The 25139-nt window shown below is 43.2% G+C and overlaps 1 protein-coding gene across 3 annotated transcripts in view; it reads left to right on the top strand.

Moving 5' to 3' along the window:
- CXADR (CXADR Ig-like cell adhesion molecule) overlaps positions 1 to 25139 on the top strand; it is a 64784-nt gene that overhangs the window by 16467 nt on the left and 23178 nt on the right. For all 3 annotated transcript variants that reach the window (XM_061427018.1, XM_061426947.1, XM_061426856.1), the window contains exons 2-6: positions 8005 to 8171; positions 14365 to 14569; positions 22559 to 22714; positions 23630 to 23752; positions 24533 to 24671. In XM_061427018.1, the coding sequence (XP_061283002.1) occupies positions 8005 to 8171; positions 14365 to 14569; positions 22559 to 22714; positions 23630 to 23752; positions 24533 to 24671 (790 nt within the window). The remainder of the gene's footprint in view (positions 1 to 8004; positions 8172 to 14364; positions 14570 to 22558; positions 22715 to 23629; positions 23753 to 24532; positions 24672 to 25139) is intronic.

Raw genomic sequence — 25139 nt, 5'->3', positions numbered from 1 at the left:
ATTGACACTAAGATCATACCCCTTTTCAAGCAACCAAAGAATTATGCCAGACCTTTGGAAAATGAAGTTAAATTACTCTTATTTTTATTCCTAGTTTCTCTTTTTTGTTTATGTCTTTGGAATGACTCCAGATATTTTGAGAAAACATGCATAAGTGTATAACATTTTTCTCATTTTGCTTCATGTTGTTCTCGAGGTAGTTGCAAGACAGACAAGCAACTTTTTCTTCATCCCTAGTTGTGATTTTAGTGAAGTGAAAGTCACTCAGTCATGTCCGACTCTTTATGACCCCATGGACTATACAGTCCATGAAATTCTCTAGGCCAGAATACTGGAGTGGGTAGCCTTTCCCTTCTCTAGGGGATCTTCCCAACCTAGTGATGGAACCCAGGTCTCCCGCATTGCAGGTGGACCCTTTACTGGCTGAGCCACAAGGGTTGTGATTTTAGAATATTCACAAATTAAAGTTTTAATGTCATCTTTCTTTCATGTTAACATAAATTTACAGGCTTCCCAAGTGGCACGAGTGGTAAAGAACCCACCTGTCAATGCAGGAGATGTAAGAGATCCCTGGATGGGGCAGATCTCCTGCAGGAGGACATGGCAACCCACTCCAGTATTCTTACCTGGAGAATTACGCGGACAGAGGAGCCTGGCAGGCTACATCCATGGGGTCGAAAAGAGTCAGACACGACTGAAGTGACTTACACGCAACATAACTATATAGTTGAATCCATGTTAATTTCTTATCAGCTAATATTTCTTGTGATGTGAATATTAAAGCAATAAGCATCAGTCTTTGCTCCTGTTAGCATACAGTCAGGTTTGCTCAGCTCCCTCTGAGCTCCATGCATCCCCAGTGGCTTCGCTGTTCCTTTACTGTGCTACATACACAGTCTGCCCATGGCCCTCCTTCCCATGACTTTCCCAGAAGGTTTCATGATCTTTTCTCCCATGAGCATTCCTCTTGCAAACAGCTCCTTCACCTTCACTCTGCCGAGAACTCCCGCTCTGTGCTTAAACTAAGCAGTTTCTTCTGAGGCAGGTCCAGGGTGTGTTGAATAAGGCTTGGAACGTGCCCTCCAGAGATGAAACCCTGGGACCCTGTTAAGCAACTGAAAGTGTGTGCTTAAGGGTGTGCGTGTATGCTCAGTCGTGTCTGAGCCTGCCAGGCCCCTCTGTCCATGGGATTTCCCAGGCAAGAATACTGGAGTGGGGAGTCACTTCCTCCTCCAAGCGATCTTCCCGACCCAGGGGTGGAATCTGCGCCTTGCGAGTGTCCTGGATTGGCAGATGGATTCTTTATACCCCTGAGCCTTCGAAGAAGCCCTCAGGTAAGGGTGGGAACTTGCTCCGTGCTTGCAGTAGAGGAGCAGATTGTGTTATTGTGAGCGGAGCGGGAAGCAATTAACACTGCCTGCGGGGATCTGCGGGGAGGAGGCCACTGGTGAGAGGTGTTGAATGGCTGCCAGGTGCTTTCAGTGGGAGAAGGTGGGCCTTGCAGACAAGGGAAATGTGTGCAAACACAGATGCTCCACAGTGTGTATGCACTTAATTCTGTCTTCGCCCTTCGGTGCTTCCTCTGGTATCTTTGATTTCCTTTGATGATTGGGCTCTGACCAGAATGCCTTCGCTGTTGTGATTCCATCTTTGATAGAAAAAGACCTTAACTTATTTTCACCGGCTTTTAGCCACACCTTGTTAATTTTTCTTCACTACTTTGAAATGGAACACCTTTCATTCAGGTAGACTCTGTTTCCTTCCTCTTACATAAAGGAACTACATGCTTATGCCGTAGCTTTTCTTTTCCTTATTTTTAACCTGAGCACTAGAAATTTTGCTCCGCTAAAGGAAATCAGTGATAATCAAGAAGCTTTGGCTTCTAAGTCAAATGTGAACTATTCACCTAGGGTGTAGGGTAGGAAGTGTTACCAAGTCCAAGTTTGCTCTGCTCGCTGCACAACAGGCCAATGAATCGAAGACAGGAGGAGTTGAGGCAAAGAAGAGACTTTATTCAGGGAGCTGGCTGACAGAGGATGGCAGGCTAGTGCCTCAAAATAACCATTTTATCGGGGTGTGGATACCAGGTTCTTTTGTAGATCAGAGATGGGGGTAGGTGAGGAAGCAAAGTAAAAATACCATTAATCTTGGAAACATCTCCTAGAATAGTAAGCCTCAGGCAAGGGATGTGTTAATTTCTTCCTTCCTGCCATGCACAGGTGGACAAGGTTCTGAACAAAGGCACTCTAGTTTAACAGGCAGGCGAAGGGCCAAGAGTCTCAGGGGCAGGCCATTCTGTTTGGTTATAATAACAAAAGCAAGTTAAAGAAACAGTTCCAACATGGAGTCAGTATTGGCTTCTTCTCTGCAAAAGAGCGCTTCCCAAGTGTCACTAGTGGTAAAGAACCCACTTGCCAGTGCAGGAGTCATAAGAGACTCGGGTTTGATTCCTGGGTCTGGAAGATCCCCTGGAGGAGGGCATGACAACCCACTCTAGTATTCTTGCCTGGACAGAAGAGCCTGGGGGGCTATGGGCCTTCTGGTCCCCACCTGGTGGGCAGCCCACCAGGCTCCGCCATCCCCGGGGTTCCCCAGGCAGGAACACCGGAGTGGGTACAGTAAAGAAGCAGCCTCAGTGAAACAGGGTAAGTGCTCGTGATGGAGGCCTTATCCAGTCAGTCAGTCAACCGATAAGGCCTCCATCACGAGCACTTATCCTGTTTTACTGAGGCTGCTTCTTTACTGTGTGTCTTTCTGAGGCAGTGCGTGCTTGCTTAGGAGCTTTGGGCGTGTATGACCCTGCATTGGCTTGTCAGTTGTTGGACTGCTGTTATTGGATTCAGTCTCTTGTTTAGTTGCTCAGTCATGTTTGACTTTGGGATCACAAGGTCCTTCTCTGTCCATGGAATTCTCCAGGCAAGAAGACTGTAGGTTGCCATTCCCTTTTCCAGGGGATCTTCCCAACCCAGAGATCGAACCCGTGTCACCTGCATCGCAGGCAGATTCTTTATCACTGAATCACCAGGGGACCCCTTAATTGGGCACAAAGAATGCTTTCTGGGGAAGGGCCTGGCCTGAGACCAAACTAACATAATTGCCCTAAAAGGTGGGCTTGATCAGGGAAGGCAGTGTCGTAAAGTGTGTGGGTGCTCAGTGCTGAGGTACACACGGAGAGTGGGGGTACTGAGCAGCTAAAGGTGGGGAGGTGCCTGGTCATAAAGGGTGCTGAGGAGAATAAAGGCATCTGAGCTAGTGTGGACCCACAGAGGTTTTCAGACCAGGCAGTGATACAGTTGAAAAAGCAATGTGTAGTGAACACTGGGTGAAGTATGGAGATGGTTAGAATGAAGTAGAGTGGGTGCAGGGAAGACCTCAGGCTTAGCCTATGGGAGAGATAATAGAGGCCTGAACGTGTTACGGAATCTGAGCTCAGCCTGCTCACTGCACGGCAGGAATTCGGAATTTGGAGATTAGAAAAAGCAAGCAGAAAACCGGGAGATGTTATTTCAGTCACTCCCAAAAAGGGACATGACTCAGCTAGTTTATTTACATAATCCAGTACTGAGCTCTTACTAACAAGACTCTGCAAACACTTAGGGTTGATCATGTGCTACCTATTTCATCACATTCTGAATATAAGGTTGTATTTCATCACACTCTGAATATAAGGTTGAGTAAAATTGTTAAGAAGGTTTGTTACGTGATTTAGTTTAGAGATCATGTTTGAACTTGAAAGTAGTTTACGAGTTAAATTATCCCTCATGTGCTGCATACATAGAATTGGGCAGTATTAAGAATATCCAGAGACGCTACATGAGACCAAGTGTCTGCCTTTGTCTTCTACAGTTTGTGACTGATGCATGCATCAATATTGAAAAACATGCCTGCATGCCGAGAGGCCCCTTCAGAGTTGCTAGGAAACCCAATAACTGTTTTGTACCATCCTGAGATTTTAATTCCTTTCTAGTGTAACACAATGAAGAGTAGTTGAATGTTTTAAACATTTTTGGAAAAAGAAGTACTGCAGGTCTGTAAGAGTCTGTTTAAAATTTCTTATAGCAGTATACATATTAAGGAAATCTCATTATAAAACTCATCCTTCTTAAAATCTCTGTTGTGAAAAATAACTGCTAACAATTTGTCTATCCAGATCACTTTTATATACATGTAACTGTTTTCTAAGATACTCTTTGAAAGAGAAGTAATTTTATGTATCAGACAGGAAAGAGTGGATGATACTATCATGAAAACAAAGTTACATTTCATTCTAATGATGGTAGTGTCAGTGCTGAGAACATGAATTAGGAGGATTGCAAGTTTTACTCAGTTTAGATGTCTCAGGGATGCCTCTTAACTTTTCCATTTGATTTTTATAAAATAAAAACTTGAAGCACAGAGTAGGTTTTAATTATTTTTTCTATAGCAAATTTCATTCTTAGATATTTTGCCTCCATAATTTTGAGCTGTCTTGATTCATTTGAAATGGACTTCTCTATCTTATATCATTTCTATGGTATTCATTCCCAGGCCAATTAGATGCAGGCAACAGTTACAGGAGCTGTAGATAGGAGATCTTCAAATAGGACCTGCTGACAAATTAATGCTCTTTTTCAACATTCCTAAAATTGATCAAACTTACAATCCAGCCACCATTTATTTTCTACTAATATGCAAGGAACCCAGCAAGAGATAAATGCCACAATTTCCCCAAACCCTGATGGAGCTAATGGTGAATCAGGGTATACATTTTAAAATTTTTCTTAAACATACAAGGTGGTATGGGAAGATAAGCTCACTGATGTCTGGAAGATGAGGCAAAAACCATGGAGCCTGAGTCAATTTCACAGTAAAGTTTATAAAAGGGAAAATAAAAAATAGTATACACTGAGTGCCAAATGAGTGATAATACAGATAGCAGAAAGTAAAGTACTGTGAGCATTCCAGAAAGGCAGAAAGAAAAATCATTGTAGGCTGAAAAGATAGCAGAATGCCTTAAGTGAATGAAGCAGGACTGGAACTGAGTTATTAGAGATGATAGAAAGTATTCACTCAGAGAATTGAATATTAATCAGGAGAATTAGCTGTAATTATACACATAAGTCGGAGAAGGCAATGGCACCCCACTCCAGTACTCTTGCTTGGAAAATCCCATGGATGGAGGAGCCTGATGGGCTGCAGTCCATGGGGTCGCTATGAGTCTGACATGACTGATCGACTTCACTTTCACTTTTCACTTTCATGCATTGGAGAAGGAAATGGCAATCCACTCCAGTGTTCTTGCCTGGAGAATCCCAGGGATGGCGGAGCCTCGTGGGCTGCCTTCTGTGGGGTCGCACAGAGTCGGACACAACTGAAGCGACTTAGCACCAGCAGCAGCATACACATAAGTATCAAATCATACCATCTAAACTAGAAATGTGTACATGAAATGGAGATTGGGGTAGTATGGACTTTGGGGGATGGTAAGTAGTTCATTTGGGCTGAATCAGAGATTTTGGATGGCGTATCATTAATATTTGCTGTTTAACAAACCAACCCAAACTTGAGAGGCTCTAAAACAACAATCATGTGTTAGTTCACGATCCTATCCGGGCTCAGTCCTGGGGCTGCAGGTGGCTGTTGTGGGGCTGGGCCTGTGTTCCAGGGTGGCTGTGTGTTGGGCACTGGTAGCTGCTGTGCTCACACCTCAGCTCTCTCCTGTCATGCACATGGTGGCAGGTGGCAGGGGTCCTAGTGGGCCAGAGTGGGGGCAGCAACACCTCCTGAAGCCTGGCCACGGGAGGCTCAGCAGGACTCAGGCCACAGGCTATTGGCCAAAGCAAGGCCAGCCTCTCGTTTAGGGGAAGTTGTGCAGAGAGTCTGTGTCCAGTGTTTATTGTTGTTTTTTTAAATTAGTTTTGGCTGTGCTGGATCTCTGTTGCTTCGTGGTATTTTTCTAGTTGCAGCAAGCAGGGGGCGCTGCTCTCTAGTTGCGGTACACGGGCTCTTGTGGTGGTTTCTCCTGTGGCGGAGCACAGGTTCTGGGGCACCTGAGCTCAGCAGTTGTGGCTCCAGGGCTCCAGAGCACAGGCTCAGCAGTTATGGCACACAGGCTTAGTTGCCCTGCAGCATGTGGGATCTTCCCAGACCAAGGATCAAGCACGCGTCTCCTGCACTGGCAGGCAGATTTTTTACCCCTGAGCTACCAGGGAAACTATGTGTCCAGTTTTAATTTGCTGTTTGATAAGTGCACTTAAATGTGATAAAAGCTTAGGATGGTGCATGAACATAAACGGTCTTGAATGTAACTTTTCTTTCATTCTTAAATCTGTTGGTTTCAGCCTTACTAACATTTTATTACAGCTGATAATCCATGTGTATTAAGCCTCTTGTAAGGGCTAATAGGAAGGATCATATAATGGCTGATAATACAATTCTTCATTTTGGCTTGTTCTGTTGGAATGTATCATTGGAAAACCAGCAATGAAATCATTATGGAGAATTAGGACTGGATTTACTTTTAATTTTGCTCTGTGTTTATTTTTACATTGTGAACGGGGAGAGGCGGGTAGAGGGGAGAGAGGCAAGCCCCATGTATCATCATCTTAGCACTTGGGGCCCCTTCCAGGTCATCTTTCAGCCCTGAAAGTCAGGGTCGGATGATGCAGAGGTCGAAGTGGTAGAGCTGCTAAACAGAAACCAGTGTGTGCATTTGAAACTTCAGATCTGCATTCATTACACATTTGACTTTACACATAACAAAATGTTGGGTTATCACAAGGAAAACATACAGTGACAGACTGGTGCTGAGCAAACTTTTATAGTGTAAATAGTAAGAAAAAAATTAAGTTTTGTGTAATAGTTCATTTACAGACTGAATTTACATTTTATGTTAAATCGTTGGCTGTTCAAACTGCAGTCTTACTATAAGGCATAAGTAGTGAACAGACCTATTTTTATGAGTGTAATTAAACTGGATTTTTTTTTCCCTTATAGGTAAGAAAGAGCATCATTATATTCATAGTTTGTTCCATCTTTTATGCATGTAATGGATACTAGTTTTGTTACAGTAAGTCATTAACCATAAGGAGGAGACATTTTTTTCAATTCTTATGGGATTGTACTGAGTTTAAGCCATCTCACAAAATCAGTCAGAAGAAACTATGTTGGAATTTTTGTTTGGAGCTCTGGACATCTATTTTTGCTTTTAGAGAGTTTTAAAATATTGGTATTTAGCATTAATTCTCTTAGTAATCTAAGTGGAAGTTTCATAGGATACAAATTTGAAAATAAGTTACAGAATTTTAAGATGTCTTCTTAAAATTATATAATAACTTTGACTTTTTCAGAAGGGAAATAGGAAGAGATAAAGTAAGAAATGTCTTATAGATAATATTGAGGTCAACATTTTGATATGTTTAAAACTATATAAATTGACACTCTTTCTTCTCCTTTTGAATTGTCATCAAAATTTATTGCTTAGAAATATGTTTAAGCATTCAGTAAAAGTCACAAAATCAAATTTAATAAAAATTTTTATTTTGTGTCCAGAAGCCTGGACACAAAATGTGTCAGAATTCATCAGTCAGCATGTGCCCAGTGATGGGAATTCCAAGTGTGTTTCTGACACCATGGCAAGCATGAATTAATGTGGCCTTGAATTAGACTGATGTGACGGACCTTTCAGAGACTCTAGCCAGGTTCAGTTTTAAACACCTGCCTGGATAATAAAAATCCTGTTAGGTTCTTCTAACTCATGTGAGAATGCTGTTATTCCAAATAATATTGGGAAGTTTCCAGTGCTCTGAAACGAAATTGTATTGAATAGGATGTGTATTAGTATTTCTATTTCTACAGAGGCGCACACACACAACCTGGGACCACTGAGTTGGAGTTTCATTACTCTGGTCCCCAGTAAAGTCCTGTTTCCCCCACCCCCTGTGGTGCCTCTGAACAGTCGAGGTGTCCTGAGGGTGCTGCCAGCCTGGGAGCAGATACTCAGTCCATTTGTGTTTCATTTTCTAGATTTCACCAGAGGGTTGAGTATCACTACTCCTGAACAGATGATTGAAAAGGCCAAAGGGGAAACTGCTTATTTGCCATGCAAATTTACCCTGGGTCCGGAAGACCAGGGGCCTCTGGACATCGAGTGGCTGCTGTCACCAGCTGATAATCAGAAGGTGGATCAAGTGGTAAGTGCTGCTCACTCGGCAGATGTCGGGGAGCCTGTGTTTGGTGTCTGTCACTGTGTTGATACCACAGGTGGGGGGACACGGGGAGCTGTGAAGAAAGCCTGAGACTTCCTCGGCTTGCAGTGTAGGGGAGAAAGGCAGATGCTTGGAAAGTAAGCACCCTGATGTAATGGAGTGAAATGGATAAGTGACCTCAGATTTCAGAGGAAGGAGAGGTCACCAGACTTCTTACAGAGGGCTGCAAGGAAGAAGGGGAGCTTGAGCATATTCTGATAATCTGGCCTTGGAAGTGTGTGTGGCCCGGGGCATGGGAGGCATGTAGGGAGCAGGCATGTTAGTCTGCAGGGAAGTGCGTGACATGTCAGGGGGCGCCGGGGTAAACTGGACATTGTGAAAGGTTAGAGAGAATAGAATTTCCAAGTTTCACACAAGGATTCCATCACCAGTATAAGGGTCAAGTCTAACAGAGGAGCGAAGGTACATATTATTACAGTCTATTTCCCATATTTTTTGCAAGTTAAATATCCTGTGTGTTGAATGCTTTAAAAAACAAAATAGCAGTTGGCCCTCCAGATCTGTGAGTTCTGCATTGGTGGATTAAACCAATCATGGATTGAAAACATTCAGGAAAAAAAAAAATTCCAGAATATTCCAGACAGCAAAACTTGAACTTCCCACATGCCAGCAATAATTAACATAGCACTTACATTGTATTAAGTATTCTAGATAAAGGTAATCTGGATAAAGTATATGGGATAATGGATAAGTGACCTCAGATTTCAGAGGAAGGAAAGGTCACCAGACTTAGAGAAGGCTGCAAGGAAGAAGAGGAGCTTGGGAATGTTCTGAAAATCTGGCCTTGGAAGTGTGTGTGGCCCGGGGGCATGGGAGACGTGTACGGAGCAGGCATGTTAGTCCACAGGGATGTGCGTGACATGTCAGGGATGCCATCATAGGTCATCTAGATAAAAATATGGGAGGATGCATATGCTTTACCATCTCATAAGTACGTCAGACTTCCCTGGTGGCTCAGTGGTAAAGAACCCACTTGCTAATAATGCAGGAGACACAGGTTCGATTCCTGGTTCAGGAAGATCCCCTGGAGAAATGGCAACACCTGCTCCAGTATTCTTGCCTGGGAAATCCCGTGGACAGAGGAGCCTGGTGGGTCACAGAAGGGTTGAATACGATTTTAGTGACTAAACAACAATATATGTATGCCATCTTATTTGAGGGAGCTGAGTATCTGTGGATTTTGGCATCTGAGGAAGGGAAGGGGAAAAGGGAGGAGGTCCTAGAACCAACCCCCCACCCTATGGTTACCTAGGGATGACTGTATTGTTACAGAATTTTTTCTAGTTACACCTTAACAGGGACCTAATGTAGAAAACCCCATTACTCTGTGACCCATAATCAGAGGCATTTTTATAAAGGTGATCAAGGAATTAAAAAAATAATTAAGGCACGCTTGGTCAGCGAAGGCAGGATACAAGTGGAGGGGTTTTTATAAGCTGTTCTCTTGTATGCTATTCTGTAAGACAAGCTCAAGACTTCCTGTTAGTCACCAGTTTCCATTAACCCTGTGGGGCGCAATTTCAGCCCAGTCTGCAAATAATGTATCACACTTTGCCTTTTAATGGTACCATAATATTTCACTTCATTTAGAATGCTTCATATCAGCTTTGTCTGACATACTTAAAAATACGACAGTGTTAACAAATACTATTAAACCAGGGAGAGAAAAAGAAGTTCAAATATTTGGAGTAATGTACTATATATATATATATATATATATATATTTGTAAGAGAAATTTTTACATGTTGTCCATATTCAAAAAGGGGGTTATCCAGGCAGTCTGTGGCTGAATCAGTGCAGTTAGGTAATTAACTGTTTTTGGCAAATACAAGTAGTGTGCCCATGATGTTTTTGTGAAGGAAAAAATTAAGGTGCTTTCCTGAGTTGTAAATGGCTGGGGCCACTCCCTCCAAGGATATATCTCTACCCTGATTCTGGTATGAGAACTTCCTTCTCTCCCTGAAGGAAAAGAAATTGAGCCTGACTCCTCCTGTCTACTCAGCCCAGATACCCTGTCCCCCTCCCATCTTGCTTTTCATTCCTCCCCTCTTTCCATGACAGTGCCGACACCCTGAACTCAGGCTTCTGCCTGAGCGCCTGCACGCCCCTCATTCCTTTGCCAGTGAAGTGCCCACCTCCTTTAGAATCTAGGACTCTGGTTCCATGGTTAAGATGTGAGAATGGAGAGCACAGATCCTGGCTTAAGGCTCAGGGGTGAAGCCCTGTGACACGGCGCCTTTCGAGACCAAAAAGGCCAGTGTGTCCTGCAGCCTCATGTTTCCATTCAGGGAAGGAGAATCCAAGGACTTCTGTGCTAAGTGGGAGGCCCAGCCTCACTGTCCACAGGACCTGAGAGACAGATGTGATAGTGGGTGCTGGGCTGAAGTGTCCATTTCTGGTTAAGACACCAGCCTGTAACCTAAAGCACAGTAAATAAGTCCAAAAGAAAGAAGGGTTAGGGAGAGATTGATGCATAGGAGGATGTGCGCACAGAATTACAGCTGTATTATAACGCTCGCTAAATCCTTCTTTTAAGCTAGCAGGCAGTGTGATGGGGGCCTGGGCTGGAGAAATTTCCTTCCTCATTGCCTGTGTGATCTCTTTAATCAGCAGTTATGATGTACTCACGCACTTACCATGTGCTGGGCTTTATATGCTTTATAAACCCTGGACAGGGTTTTATATACTTTAATTATATATACCTACTTAAGTTTTAAAACAACACCCCAGAATGAAGGTCATTATACATTCGAGGAGGAGGAGAAGGAGGCCCAGGAATTTGAAGGAGCATGCCCAGGGTCACATAGCTGGCAACAGACACAGTGAGGGTTTTGAGCCCAGATCTCTCCTGACTACTCCTCCCACCCCCCGCCCTGATCCCGTCTGGATTATCTTTTGCAGTATCATGTACTGCCTCCCATATTTCATAAGCCTCTGTTTCCTCATATGTAAACTAAGAACAGGTACACCTGCTTTTCAGGGTTGTGATAAGATTTTCTGAAAATACTGTATGCTTTAGTGTTTTCTGAGTCTACAAGTCATACAGAAATGTTCATCCAGCCTGCAATGCCAGACTGGATGGATCTGGTTTGCATCGCAGCCGTATGATTGAGAGAGTTTGTCTGTGACAGCCACTGCCTTCCGCAGGGTTAAAAGGTTAAATATGGATCGTGCCTCCATCCCCATTGGGCTGTAAAGAGGAATCAAAGTTGCCTGGTACATGTTACTTCCCCATTTCTTAGCTACTGTTCATAAAATTTTTTTCATGAGAACATGACCAAGTTAGTTTACAAAAATGACTGACTGTGAAGACACATTTGTCAGGCCCTCTTTGAAAGCCTGGGCTTCCAGATGGCTCAGTGGTAAAGAATCCGCCTGCCAATGCAGGAGACTCCAGTTCGATCCCTGGTTCAGGAAGATCCCCTGGGGAAGGAAATGGCAATCCGCTCCAGTATTTTTGACTGAGAAATCCCACAGACAGAGGATGCTGGCAGTCTACGGTTCATGGGTTTGCAAAGAGTCGGACACAACTTAAGGACTGATGACTAGGGCCTCCTAGAAAGGCATGTGTGTGTGTGAAAATGAGGGGTTCAAAGTATCATGGGTTGCACTTCCTGGCTTTTCACAACAGGAGAGTCCATTGGTTAATACAGAGGAAGATACACTTAAGGAGTTCTCAGTACTGCTGTTGAAGCTGTTGACAGTTGGATGTGGGCAGAGATGGAGCAAATAAAGTGATGGCTTGTGTTTACGGAGCAAGTCAGCTGTGGACCCTTCAACCGCTTTTATTTACTTAGCAAGCTGATATTGGGTGCTTCCTCAGTGCTGACTCTTAATATGTATCCAGAAGATCTTCAGTGAATTAGGAGCAGGGTCAACATGGTAGAGGAGGTCATGAAAGAAAACCCAAGTCTGTGCTCTGGAGAAATTCCTACACATAATGCCAGTTCTGATCTTACTGAACATACGAGCTAAATGGTCTGCAGGATGTATGCTATAGTTTTCTGATTATTATTTAAGTTTGGTACTATTGCTCTTTGGCCCTTGGGTCTCAGATGGCCAGAATGAAGGACTTCATGAGTGAATAAAACGTAGGAAGTATTTAAATTAATTTTCAGTTCAGTCACTCAGTTGTGTCCGACTCTTTGCGACCCCATGAATCGCAGCACGCCAGGCCTCCCTGTCCAACACCAACTCCCAGAGTTCACTCAAACTCATGTCTGTTGAGTCGGTGATGCCATCCAGCCATCTCATCCTCTGTCATCCCCTTCTCCTCCTGCCCCCAATCCCTCCCAGCATCAGAGTCTTTCCAGTGAGTCAACTCTTCTCATGAGGTGGCCAAAGTACTGGAGTTTCAGCTTCAGCATCAGTCCTTCCAGTGAACACCCAGGACTGATCTCCTTTAGGATGGACTGGTTGGATCTCCCTGCAGTCCAAGGGACTCTCAAGAGTCTTCTCCAACACCACAGTTCAAAAGTATCGATTCTTCGGCGCTCAGCTTTCTTCACAGTCCAACTCTCACATCCATACGTGACTACTGGAAAAACCATAGCCTTGACTAGACGGACTTTTGTTGGCAAAGTAATGTCTCTGCTTTTGAATATGCTATCTAGGTTGGTCATAACTTTTCTTCCAAGGAGTAAGCGTCTTTTAATTTCATGGCTGCAGTCACCATCTGCAGTGATTTTGGAGCCCCCCAAAATAAAGTCTGACACTGTTTCCACTGTTTCCCCATCTATTTCCCATGAAGTGATGGGATCAGATGCTATGATCTTTGTTTTCTGAATGTTGAGCTTTAAGCCAACTTTTTCACTCTACTCTTTCACTTTCATCAAGAGGCTTTTAGTTCCTCTTCACTTTCTGCCATAAGGGTGGTATCATCTGGGTATCTGAGGTTATTGATATTTCTCCTGGCAATCTTGATTCCAGCTTGTGCTTCTTCCAGCCCAGCGTTTCTCATGATGTACTCTGCAAATAAGTTAAATAAGCAGGGTGACAATATACAGCCTTGACATACTCCTTTTCCTATTTGGAACCAGTCTGTTGTTCCATGTCCAGCTCTAACTGTTGCTTCCTGACCTGCATATAGGTTTCTCAACAGGCAGGTCAGGTGGTCTGGTATTCCCATCTCTTTCAGAATTTTCCACAGTTTATTGTGATCTACACAGTCAAAGGCTTTGGCATAGTCAATAAATTAATTTTAGTGATAGTTAAAAATGAATCAAAGCCTACAGCAGTGGTTCAGAAAACTCAGTGAGGTTAGGAAGGGTCTTTGCTTTTAGTCACTGAAGATTAATTGGAAGGTCCTGTTAACCAGGCTGGGCAGACACATCTTAACAGGTTTATGATTTTATATGTTATAGCCTGGAACCTTCAAGTGCCCCCAGCTTAGTATATTAAGATAAAAAAATGTCTTTGTCGTTGTTACTGTTCTGAAGTTCCACAGGTAAATGATCATAAGCCCTCTTTGGGGAGTAGTGTTGGTGGTTGATAACCTGATTTTATACGGTTGATTGGCATACTTCTTTCTCTGAGGCAGCTGAAAAACAGTGTATAAGAATTCACAAATCCACGAACTTGTGGGTCTCACCGAATGGCTCGCATAGAGGGCTGTATTATTTAATCATGTCGGGTCTTGGTTTCCCTATCTGTAATGACCACGAGTGACCATACTTAAGGATCATATTGGCCTCTTTCCGTTTTCTTGAGAGCTCGTTTGGAGATTCTAGTAGGGGAGCACAGGTACTCTTTATACCCTTGACTGAAGACCGATCCTCCTCTATCGGGGATGGTCTTCATCTCCCACCGAATGTGCAGCTTCAGGAGGGGTGCTCCTGGAGTGGTGAGGGAGGGAGGGGCTAATCTAGCCAGCCAGATCAGCTGAATCAGCCCCGCCTATCAGTGGGCTGACAGATGTCGCAAACAGATCGCCCTCACATTCTCCTTCCGTTTTCTTAACCTGTGGTTTGAATAATTGTAGATTCCTCAGGATATTGTGTTCTTGTTTTTTTTTTTTGGATCCCTACAGTACTGTGGTGTATCTAGAACTCCTTTAACAAGACAGGGAGTTCACTTGCTTGCTTGTTTTCTCATTGTCTTATTTTGTCTTTCTTTCAGATTATTTTATATTCCGGAGACAAAATTTATGATGACTACTATCAAGACCTGAAAGGACGAGTACATTTTACAAGTAATGATCTCAAATCTGGTGATGCTTCAATAAATGTGACAAATTTACAGCTGTCAGATATTGGCACATATCAGTGCAAAGTGAAAAAAGCTCCTGGTGTTGGAAATAAGAAGATTCAGCTGACAGTTCTTGGTAAGTTATTTGTATCAGTGTTACTTATTAACAGGGTAAGGGATAACAGTACTGTAGTAGCAGCATTTACGTGAGACAGAACTTAGAATTCTAGGGTAGTACGTTTAAATATTTGACATACTGTCCTCAAATAGCATAAAGCTGGCAATTTTTTTTCTTATATAGAAAAAATAAGTGAACAGCTTCTTCGTCAAGTTCATGAAAGCATTTGAAAGTAAATGAAGGAGTTCTGTGATATGGGAGATGAACTGTAAGGCAGGGGTAGGGGATCCAGACTTTTTGCCTTGTTCTCAGGTTTGCCCTGGGAATTAAATAGAACCTCTTCATTGCCTGGGCCTCAGCCTACATATTTGAAGCATAAAAATGATAATCATTAAATCTCTATGCAGTCTCATTCAGCTCAAAATTGTGACGTGTGCTTTAAGCTTTATCAAACTGCATATCCCAAGGAGTAAATGAGATTTCTATGATGAATAATTGGAGTATTTAGAGTAGAGGAGATGGAATATGGTAGCTGGAATATTGAATTGGGGTAAGGCCATTAGACCCCAGACAGTCCTTTAACCTCCCTGAGCATCATGGGATGCTTTTTTTTTTCATCCTTAAAAGTAAGGAGGTTAGACAGATGGCCACTAGGATGTAGCTCTCCAGGACAGTTAAGAAGAAGAATAAGTATAAGCTGCTTTGTGAACATCATAGACTGAAAAGTTTATTATCCTTCTCTAGATTTTGTGGTCATGCACAAGCACCCTTAAGCCCTGCAAACTGAGAAACTCTGAAAGGTACTGCTCAGAAATATACTTCTCAAATCTTGCTGTGGTAGCTTTGCCCAAAAGTACAATGCATTGCCATGTAGAGAATCTCAACAGTCTGGCACTATTATGTGACAGTAAATTCCCGTGTGACCTAAAGTGTCAGGTTTGGGGGATACTTGGGGACCCACTTTACATAGGAAATGCTAACTGCCGAAATTGCCTTCCATATCCCTGGAAATAACTCATCTGCACAAGTCTCCCTCACATCAACTTCTACCTTTTGTTCCTTTTAATTTAGAGAACTGAGCAGGGGTTAAGTGTGTCGGATTCCAGACTTACTTAGAGCAGGTCAGTTCAGTTCAGTCCAGTCACTCAGTCGTGTCCGACTCTGTGATGCCATGAACCGCAGCACACCAGGCCTCCCTGTCCATCACCAACTCCCGGAGTCCACCCAAACTCATGTCCATTGAGTCAGTGATGCCATCCAACCATCTCATCCTCTGTCGTCCCCTTCTCCTCCTGCCCTCAATCTTTCACAGCATCAGGGTCTTTTCAATCAGTCAGCTCTTCGTATCAGGTGGCCAAAGTATTGGAGTTTCAGCTTCAGCATCAGTCCTTCCAATGAACACCCAGGACTGATCTTTACAATGGACTGGGTGGATCTCCTTGCTGTCCAAGGGACTCTCAAGGGTCTTCTCCAACACCACAGTTCAAAAGTATCAGTTCTTTGGCGCTCAGCTTTCTTCCTAGTCCAACTCTCACATCCATACATGACTACTGGAAAAACCATAGCCTTGACTAGATGGACCTTTGTTGGCAAAGTAATGTCTCTGTGTTTTAATATGCTATCTAGGTTAGTTATAACTTTCCTTCCAAGGAGTAAGTGTCTTTTAATTTCATGGCTGCAATCACCATTTGCAGTGATTTTGGAGCCCCAAAAAATAGCCAGTAGAGACTAATTTTTGTGCATCCTAGCAACAACTCCCAGGGTTGTCGTGGTTGATAAGGCAGTCTTCTGGCAACATCGTCAAGGGCGTCCTGGTAAGAGGCACTCCATGCTGAGTGGAACTCATTCAGAATATGAAAGCAAGTGAACCTGAAGAGGACCTGGGAAAGGCAATATGGTAACAATGGAAGTTCTAGCCTTTTGCGTCTATATTCAGCAAACGTGGAGTTGCCTTTCTTTTTTATAAATGTGAAAGCTGGTAAAAGTTTAATAACTTGTCTGAGCTCTTATCCCAGAACGTGGCATACCTGAAATTATAACTCTGAGTATATCTTCTTTGGGGCTTCCCTGGTGATTTCAGAGGGTAAAGAATCTGCCTGCAGTGCAGGAGACATGGGTTGGATCCCTGGGTCGGGAAGATCCCCTGGAGGAAGGAATGGCCTCCCATTCCAGTATTCGTGCCTGGAGAATTCCATGGACAGAGGAGCCTGGCGGGCTACAGTCACTGCTTTCCAGGAAGCGTTGAGTTAGGATATATATGGAATTTTAACTGGTTCCTGATATACCAAGCAGATGATACATATTTGTCAGAATTATTTACTGTGGAGTCCCTGTTTGATGTGGGCAGGTACACTGGGAAGGATGTAATTGGGGCACATGTTCCCAAAAGAGGTGTGGACAGATACTCTGTGTATCTGCGTGTGTGTGTGTGAGAGAAAGATCTCGTAGGGGCTGTCGTAGACTCTGGCCAGGCACACCCGAGGCAGCAACCGTGACTGTCGGGCAGGAGGGATGGCCTTTTACATTAAACCTCACACCTCTGACATCTTCGTCCTCAGCCTGGATGGGTGGAAACACTGACACTGTAACTCCTTTGGTCAGCTCTGTTTGGGAACAACATGGCCAAGCAAGCCCTGGTGTCAAACCAAGGGGCAGGGAGAGACTGAACGAGGGGTGAGGGGAGAGAGGGGACAGTGGTGGCCGAAGGGGAAAGCAGGGATGACCTCTGACCTGGTGAGACTGTCTCAGAGCCAGAGGAGAATTTCTTCATCTCTCCTCCATGTTTTCAGATGAGTCAGGACCACTGTGGCAGAAAACACTAGACGTTTCTCTTGCAAGTGAGAGCTGGATAGAAACTTGTTTGCTTTTTTCCTGAAATTACTGCTTAGGCAATCTGGAGGAAAGATTAAACAAAATGCCTTATAGAGACCAGACTGTCCAGTGGAGCTTTTGATTGCCTCACTGTCAGAGGCTCGGCCTGATACTTCGATTTGCTTGTCTGAAATCTGTAGGTGCCACCATGGTGTCCCCATAGTAATACAAACTTGTTCGGGGACTTCCCTGGTGGTCCAGTGATTAAGACTCCGAGTTCCCAATGCAGGGGTCACAGCTTCCATCTCTGGTTGGGGAACTAAGATCCACATGGCACAGCCAAAAAACAATTAAAAAAAAAAAAAGAAAGCTTGTTCAGAGCCCTGGTTGCTGTACAGACATAAACGGGGATGACTGTTAGCTGCCTGGGTGTGAGGGGTGGCGTGTTGATATCCCATGTTCTGTTGCTAGGGCCCGCCCTGCTCTTTCAGATGCGCCAGCTGTACATGTGGATGCAACTCAGTAAAGAAGCTGGACAGGGCGGGTGATGACAAGGGTTAGTATGGGGGCTGCTGACTGCCAGCGCCTTCCCTGGGAACTCCAGAAAAACCTGTAACTGGGAACTTTTGGTGTAAATAGACTTGGCTATTTTGTATATGGTGTACTCAGACTGCACCCGCACCACGAGAAGGGCATGTGCAGGGATTCAGTCAACACTGGGATTTATTTGGTTTTTTTTTTTTCACTTTTTATTCTGAAATAATTTTAGTTTTACAGACAAGTTGGAAAACTAGCAGAAAGTTGATGAGAGTGTACCCATTACCTAATTTTTCCTAATGATAACATTTTGCAAAATCATAATACAACTACTAAAACCAAAGATCCAACCAGTCCATTCTAAAGGAGATCAGCCCTGGGATTTCTTTGGAGGGAATGATGCTGAAGCTGAAACTCCAGTACTTTGGCCACCTCATGCGAAGAGTTGACTCATTGGAAAAGACTCTGATGCTGGGAGGGATTGGGGGCAGGAGGAGAAGGGGACGACAGAGGATGAGATGGCTGGATGGCATCATGAGTCTGAGTGAAGGGAGTTGGTGATGGACAGGGAGGCCTGGCGTGCTGCGATTCATGGGGTCGCAAAGACTTGGACATGACTGAGTGACTGAACTGAACTGAACTAAAACCAAGAAATTAGTATTGAAGCTATACTATTAATTATGGGCCTAATTTGAATTTTATAGCTTCCCATTAGTGCCTGTTTGTTCCCCTGTCAAGTCAAAGGTCCATGCTGAATTGATGTCCCCTTTAGTCTCCTCAAGTTAATGTCAAGGGGCACATGTTGTTCTGTCTTATTGTTAACCATGATCACTTGGTTTAGATTTTATCTGATAGATTTCTCCATTATAAAATTACTAATTTTCCCTCTGGGATTGAAAAATACCACCACCCCCCCCCCAAATCCCCAATACCAGCTCTTTGTATATAAAACAAAAATTTGAAAACTTAAAAAAAAAATCCCAGTCGGGGAGCCACTTTGAGACTTTGAAAATATCCTTTCTCTTCAAACTTTTTGCCTATTGATTTTTAGCATTTATGCATGGATTTTTACCAGAAGTCAGGGTATTTTGAACCAAACAAAAATACTATTCCTGGGTGGATCACATGATGATAAAAGTATATTCTGTCCCAAATAGAGATTTGGAGTATTTTCTGTAGTCTGAGGTAGTGGGCCCCTAGCTTGGAGGGATGATGATATAACACACAGATGGAACACAGCATTACTGAATTGGTGGGATGCCAACCAAGTGCAAGTTGAAAGTCATAGATCTTTAACTGAGAAGGATTATTTGTTGGTTTTGTCACTAAACATGGGGACAGATGTTCTGAGGACAATGGCTGGGTATCCTGGAGCCCCAGACCAAAGAAATGTTAGGTGATAAAACTTGATCTTTGTTCCCTTTCTGGTTTTATCTTTCAGTCCAGCAAGGTGTAATGGATTAAGAGTTCATCTTCCCTGTATTGGGATGGTAAAATTATAATATGGTTAGTGGTTGGGGTTGCCATGTAAAAGGCTTGCACTTTCTCCTCCCTTTGGAAAGCAGGTAGCCACCCCTAGGCAGGGTTTCCCAGGTGTCACTAGTGGTAAAAAGCCTGCCTGCCAACACAGGAGACATCAGAGACTCGAGTTCAGTCCTTGGGTTGGGAAGATCCTCTGGAGGAGGATATGGCAACTCATTCCAGTATTCCTGCCTGGAGAATCTCATGGACAGAGGAGCCTGGTGGGCTACAGTCTATGGGGTTGCACAGAGTTGGACACGACTGAAGCAACTTAGCACACTTGTACTCCTAGGCGACACTCAGAACTAGTATTGGTAAAATCTTGCTCTGTTGTGGACGGAGTATCTTGAAATCTCACACTCAGTGGAACCCTGACTTCCTGAGCAGCCACTATAAATAACTGCCCTTTATTGGATATATTTGGGAGGGGGACATTTTCAGTAGAAAAAAGTTTAGGGTTAGAATGCTGTATTACCAATAGATGCTTGATGTCCGAAGCATTGCTCCAGTATCTCACTTACTGCTCATCTGTGTAATAAAGGATTTATTGGTAGTTTGAAAAAATGGAGAACAAGACTCATTTTGTTGAAGACTCAGAGGATGAAATAATTGTGCAAAGCTGATTCAAAAGTCCAAATGATGTAGTGTCCAGGGCGACTGATAGATGTGAAAAAGAAACAGATTTGCTTAGGAAAATCAACAACACAGTTAAATGCATCTGTTGATGCTTATTAAAAAGAGTAAGTTGTAACAGAATAACAGACAAAGGGGAGAAATCCAATTAAATTTTAGAATTATCAAGAAATGTGTGAAATGAGACCATGATCAACACCCTTATTTAAAGAGACCCCACTGGGTATGACAGACCCTGTCAGCCAGATTTGGAAAACAGTTTGACATTTTCTTATAGAGTTAAACATTCACTAACCTGATGTGAAAAAGGAAAACATATACCAGCACTTATAAGCAGCATTGTTGTTCATAACAGTGCAAAACTGTAAAACCCATTCACATTTATTCTTAGTAGTGAAAAAATAAAAGCCCAACCAGGACTTGAAAGACTCAACAAAGAAAAAGCAGTCCTGCTATCTGTCAGACTGGGAGGATGGCTGCAGACAGTCAGGTCGAGGGTCTATGGGAAGGTTGCTCTCCCAAGGGTGTGGAGCGTTGGTAAACTGTGGCCTATGGCTGTCTCCTCACTGTTGCCCCCAGAGACACCGGCACTGCACCTCCTGTCCTGGAGGGCTCAGGTTGCTGGGTTGTCCTCGACTCCAGTTTAATCCCCGCTTCTCCTAATCCTGCTGCAGAAACGGCATCAGATTCAGAACTGGTCTCTGCTCTTGAAGACTCTTCTCCAAACCTTCAGACTCTCTCTCTGCCTTGTCCAGTGACATGCCACCACTTCTCACAGTGCCTCCTCGCCAGTCCATCTGATTCCTGCTGACTTCACACCTGCTCCTGGTCTTAACTGGGCTTTGGTAGTAACCCTCAGACGGAAACAGCATTCATCAATATCTGAATGAAAAAGCAAATTTATGTTACAGTCAATGGGATCCAACTCAACAATAGGAAAGAACAGATAACTGATATATATATACAACAACATGGATCAATTGGATCAATCTCAAAGTGAAGAGGAATTAAAGAGCCTCTTGATAAGGATGAAAGAGGAGAGTGAAAAAGCTAGTTTTAAAGTCAACATGCCAAAAAACTAAGCTCATGGCATCCATTCCCATCACTTCATTTCAAATAGAAAGGGAAAAAATGGAAACAGTGGCAGATTTTATTTTCTAGGGCTCCAAAATCATTGCAGACAGTGACTGCAGCCAGGAAATTAAGTTATGACCAACCTAGACAGCATATTAAAAAGTAGAGTCATTACTTTGCCAACAAAGGTCCATCTGGTCAAAGCTGTGGTTTTTCCAGTAGTCATGTATGGATGTGAGAGTTGTATCATAAAGAAAGCTGAGCACCAAAGAATTGATGCTTTCAAACTGTGGTGTTGGAGAAGACTCTTTGAGAGTCCCTTGGACTGCAAGAGGATCAAACCAGTCAATCCTAAAGGAAGTCAACCCTGACTCCATTGGAAGGACTGATGTTGAAGCTCTAATACTTTTGCCACTTGATGCAAAGAGCTGACTCAATAGAAAAGACTGATGCTAGGAAAGATTGAGGGCAGGAGGAGAAGGGGGCGACATAGTCTGAGATGGTTAGATGGCATCACCAACTCAATGGACATGAAGTTGAGCAAACTCCAGAGATAGTGAACAACAGAGGAGCCTGGCATGCTGCAGTCCATGGGGTCACAAAGAGTTGGACACAACTAAGCAACTGAAAAACAATAACAGAAGCCTTATGATGAATAAAAGAAGCAAAAATACATACTGTGTATTCCATTTATGTGACTCACAGAGAAGCAGAACCAACCTATAGTGATTATGCAGTTCAGCAAGAGGGTATGACCTGCCAAGGTGTTAACTAGGATTGAGGTGGGTTGCATGTAATGGAGCTATTAGCAGCTGCTCTAAACAGTACCCCAGAGAGACCTGGAGTATAACCTCAGAACTGCCTTTTTGTAACACTGCTCTCTGGGGGGGCTTGGATTGCTATAACCATGGAATGTAATTGGCCCTTGCTGCTCTTATGTGAGTTGTCCCTTTTATCAGCATACCTTATCATAAATCCCCTGACTGTGGGCTAACAGATGTGACAGTGCACACACACTCCAAGGGGACCACATACTCCCGGAAATCTATGCTACGTGTCAAGCTCCAAGTAGAAGAATAGGTTTAGGACTGGAGGGGAAGCGTCCTTGGGTCTGAAGCAGCCCAGCCCGCATCATTCTTGCTTCTTTCAGATGTGCCCTGTGGGAGGGGCACAGACCCGCGTCTGAGCTGCTGCCTGGCCTCTTACGCAATGGCTGCTTGCCTGAGCTCATTCTCGCCTGTTCTGAGCTGGACGCAGCTAAGGAAACTGGCATTGGCAACCTGTTTTAGTCTCTCAGTCTTGTCTGCTCCGAACCCAGGACCGCTGCTCTTGATTTAGCGGTTTGCGACATGCTGTGTTTGTTTAAATCAACATTTAGAAACACACGTTCCGTTTTCCTGTATAAACTTATAACTTGATGTCTTTTCTTAGTTAAGCCTTCAGGTATACGATGTTATGTTGATGGATCAGAAGAAATTGGAAATGACTTTAAACTCAAATGTGAACCAAAAGAAGGTTCACTCCCACTACGATATGAATGGCAGAAGTTATCCGACTCACAGAAACTGCCCACCTCTTGGTTACCAGGTACTGCTGATTATACAGCTTGATTCTGTGCCATCAATTTGAACTTAAGCCTGGTAGGATTTGTGCATGTATGTATAGATGTTTTAATCTCCAAAGCATTCCCTTTCCTAGACAGAGAAATCGGGATTCTAAGGGTATTCATGTTTTATAATGACAACTTGGTGTCATGCAGTATAAATGAAGAGACATTTTATAACTGTTAAGGATATTATAATTGATTTCTTTGGTGTGTATTTTTAATTACCAGTAATATTGATGGAAACTTCCTTATCATAAATTAGTGGCTAAGCTACAAGGAGAGATGGATCTTCAGTGTTTTGGCTGAATTCAGGTTGAAGATATGGTTATTTACACATGGCATGTCTGTAAAAACAAAATAGCTGTGTGACACTAACCACAATGATTCAAATTGGTTAAATCTGATCACTCATCTATGTGTTATAATTAATCTATTCAGACTGATTAATTCCCCTCCATGCCCTGTCCTCCAATAGGATCTCTCTCTACCTCTGTCTTTTTTCAGACTAAGAGGCTGAACAGGGGGACCCCGTCTACTTTTCTGTTTCTTCTGTCTGGTGGGATGAGATACATTTTGCAGATCTTGTTGCTGCACCTAAGAGCTTTCATGCCACAGAGTATTTTTTTTATAATCAGTGTGGCTCTGTTTCAGCAGAGACTTTGTGCCTGACCAAAGGGTTCATGATTACTTTGGCTCTGACATGAATGAACCGGAGGCGCAATGGTTTGCATTCAGGAGACGTGCACGTGTCTTGCTGTGTTTGTTCTGCGTCTCGCTTGAGTTTGTCTCACTTTTACCTGGATTGTCAACCAAGTAGGGTTTGCCTTACTAGAAACTCAGCAGTCTGTTATTATAAAAATGGGTTTTGCTCCCTCACCCCCTCTTTCTTCCCATAGAAATGACATCACCTGTTATATCTGTGAAAAATGCCAGTGCCGAATACTCCGGGACATACACCTGTACGGTCAGAAACAGAGTGGGCTCTGATCAGTGCCTGCTGCGCCTGGATGTCGTTCCTCGTAAGTATCTTCCCTGTGCTCTGAGAAGGTGGTTTCGTGATGTTTATGCAGTCATCTTCGGTTCCATCAGCAAGTGTGTGTGATGGGCAGTGGCATGCTGCCTTTGAGCAAAGCACTCTGGCTTGGTTACTCGCTTTTTTAAGACATGGAAGGGAAAGAAGTACTACATTTTATTAATAAAACCTTCAGTATTGTAGCACCATTATGGAGGCAAGAGTTGTCAAGTTAATTCTTGTACCATATTTAGCCAATGTAAGTAAGGCGTCCCTGGTGGCTCTAGTGGTAAAAAAATCCGCCTGCCGATGCAGGAGATATAAGAGATGCAGTTCAGTCCTTGGGTTGGGAAGATCCCCTGGAGGAGGGCATGGCAACCCGCTCCAGTGTTCTTGCCTGGAAAATCCCATGGACAGAGGAGCCTGGCGGTCCATAGTCCGTGGGGTCGCAAAGAGGTGGACACGACTGAAGTGATTTAGCATGCATGCAACTAAGGACAAATTATTTAGAACATTCTTATGCCAACCTAGCTGTGAATAGTAAAATCTTTCAGAGTGATTTTATTGTTTTTATCCTTGAAATAGATTATACAGTTCAGAAGAAAGTTCGTTTAGTAGATTTTCCCCCGACCAGAAAAAGCTAGCTAATTTGTCTCTTAAAGTTAATATATGCAATGAAATCAATCTGTTATTGTGTATCATTACCTTAAATATGACTAGGTAAAAAGTATTTTTGTTTTGTGTTGTTTTTACTATTATTTATTTTCTTGTTAACATTTTATTCTAGCTTCAAACAGAGCCGGGACAATTGCAGGAGCTGTTATAGGAACTTTGCTTGCGCTTGTGCTTATTGCTCTTATTGTCTTTTGCTGTCATAAAAAGCGCAGAGAAGAAAAATACGAAAAGGAGGTTCACCATGATATCAGGTAATTAAGTGACACAGGAGTTGACTGATATACTGAATTTATTACGTCATTAAAGCATTAGTTCTCTTAACCATCTGAAGCATTTGGCCGCATGAGGACTGGATGAAAGCTGTAGCTTTTCCCCTTAACACATTTGCAAGCATTTTAATACTTATTTCAAGTGTGTGGAGCCAACTAACCTCTCCCCTACTTGGTGCCCTACTTTAAGAACCACTGCTGAATGGTTATCTCAAGGCTATTTGCCTTCTCCCATTAAAGTACAGGCATGCAGTTTTCAAGAAATGAAGATGTTAAGGTTGGTTTGTTTTTTAAACGTCTGATTGTATCTAGTGACGTAGCTAGTTAAAAGATCTATTGGTAATGTGACTTAATTTTTTAAAAATATTCTAAACCAGTAGATCTTAACTAGAAGTGAATTATAACATTGAATTATAGATCTTGTAAGAATAACAACATATGACCAAAGTA

Source organism: Bos javanicus, chromosome 1 (genome assembly GCF_032452875.1).
Source record: "Bos javanicus breed banteng chromosome 1, ARS-OSU_banteng_1.0, whole genome shotgun sequence".
Taxonomy (NCBI): domain Eukaryota; kingdom Metazoa; phylum Chordata; class Mammalia; order Artiodactyla; family Bovidae; genus Bos; species Bos javanicus.
This window is presented reverse-complemented; position numbering and strand designations above follow the sequence as displayed.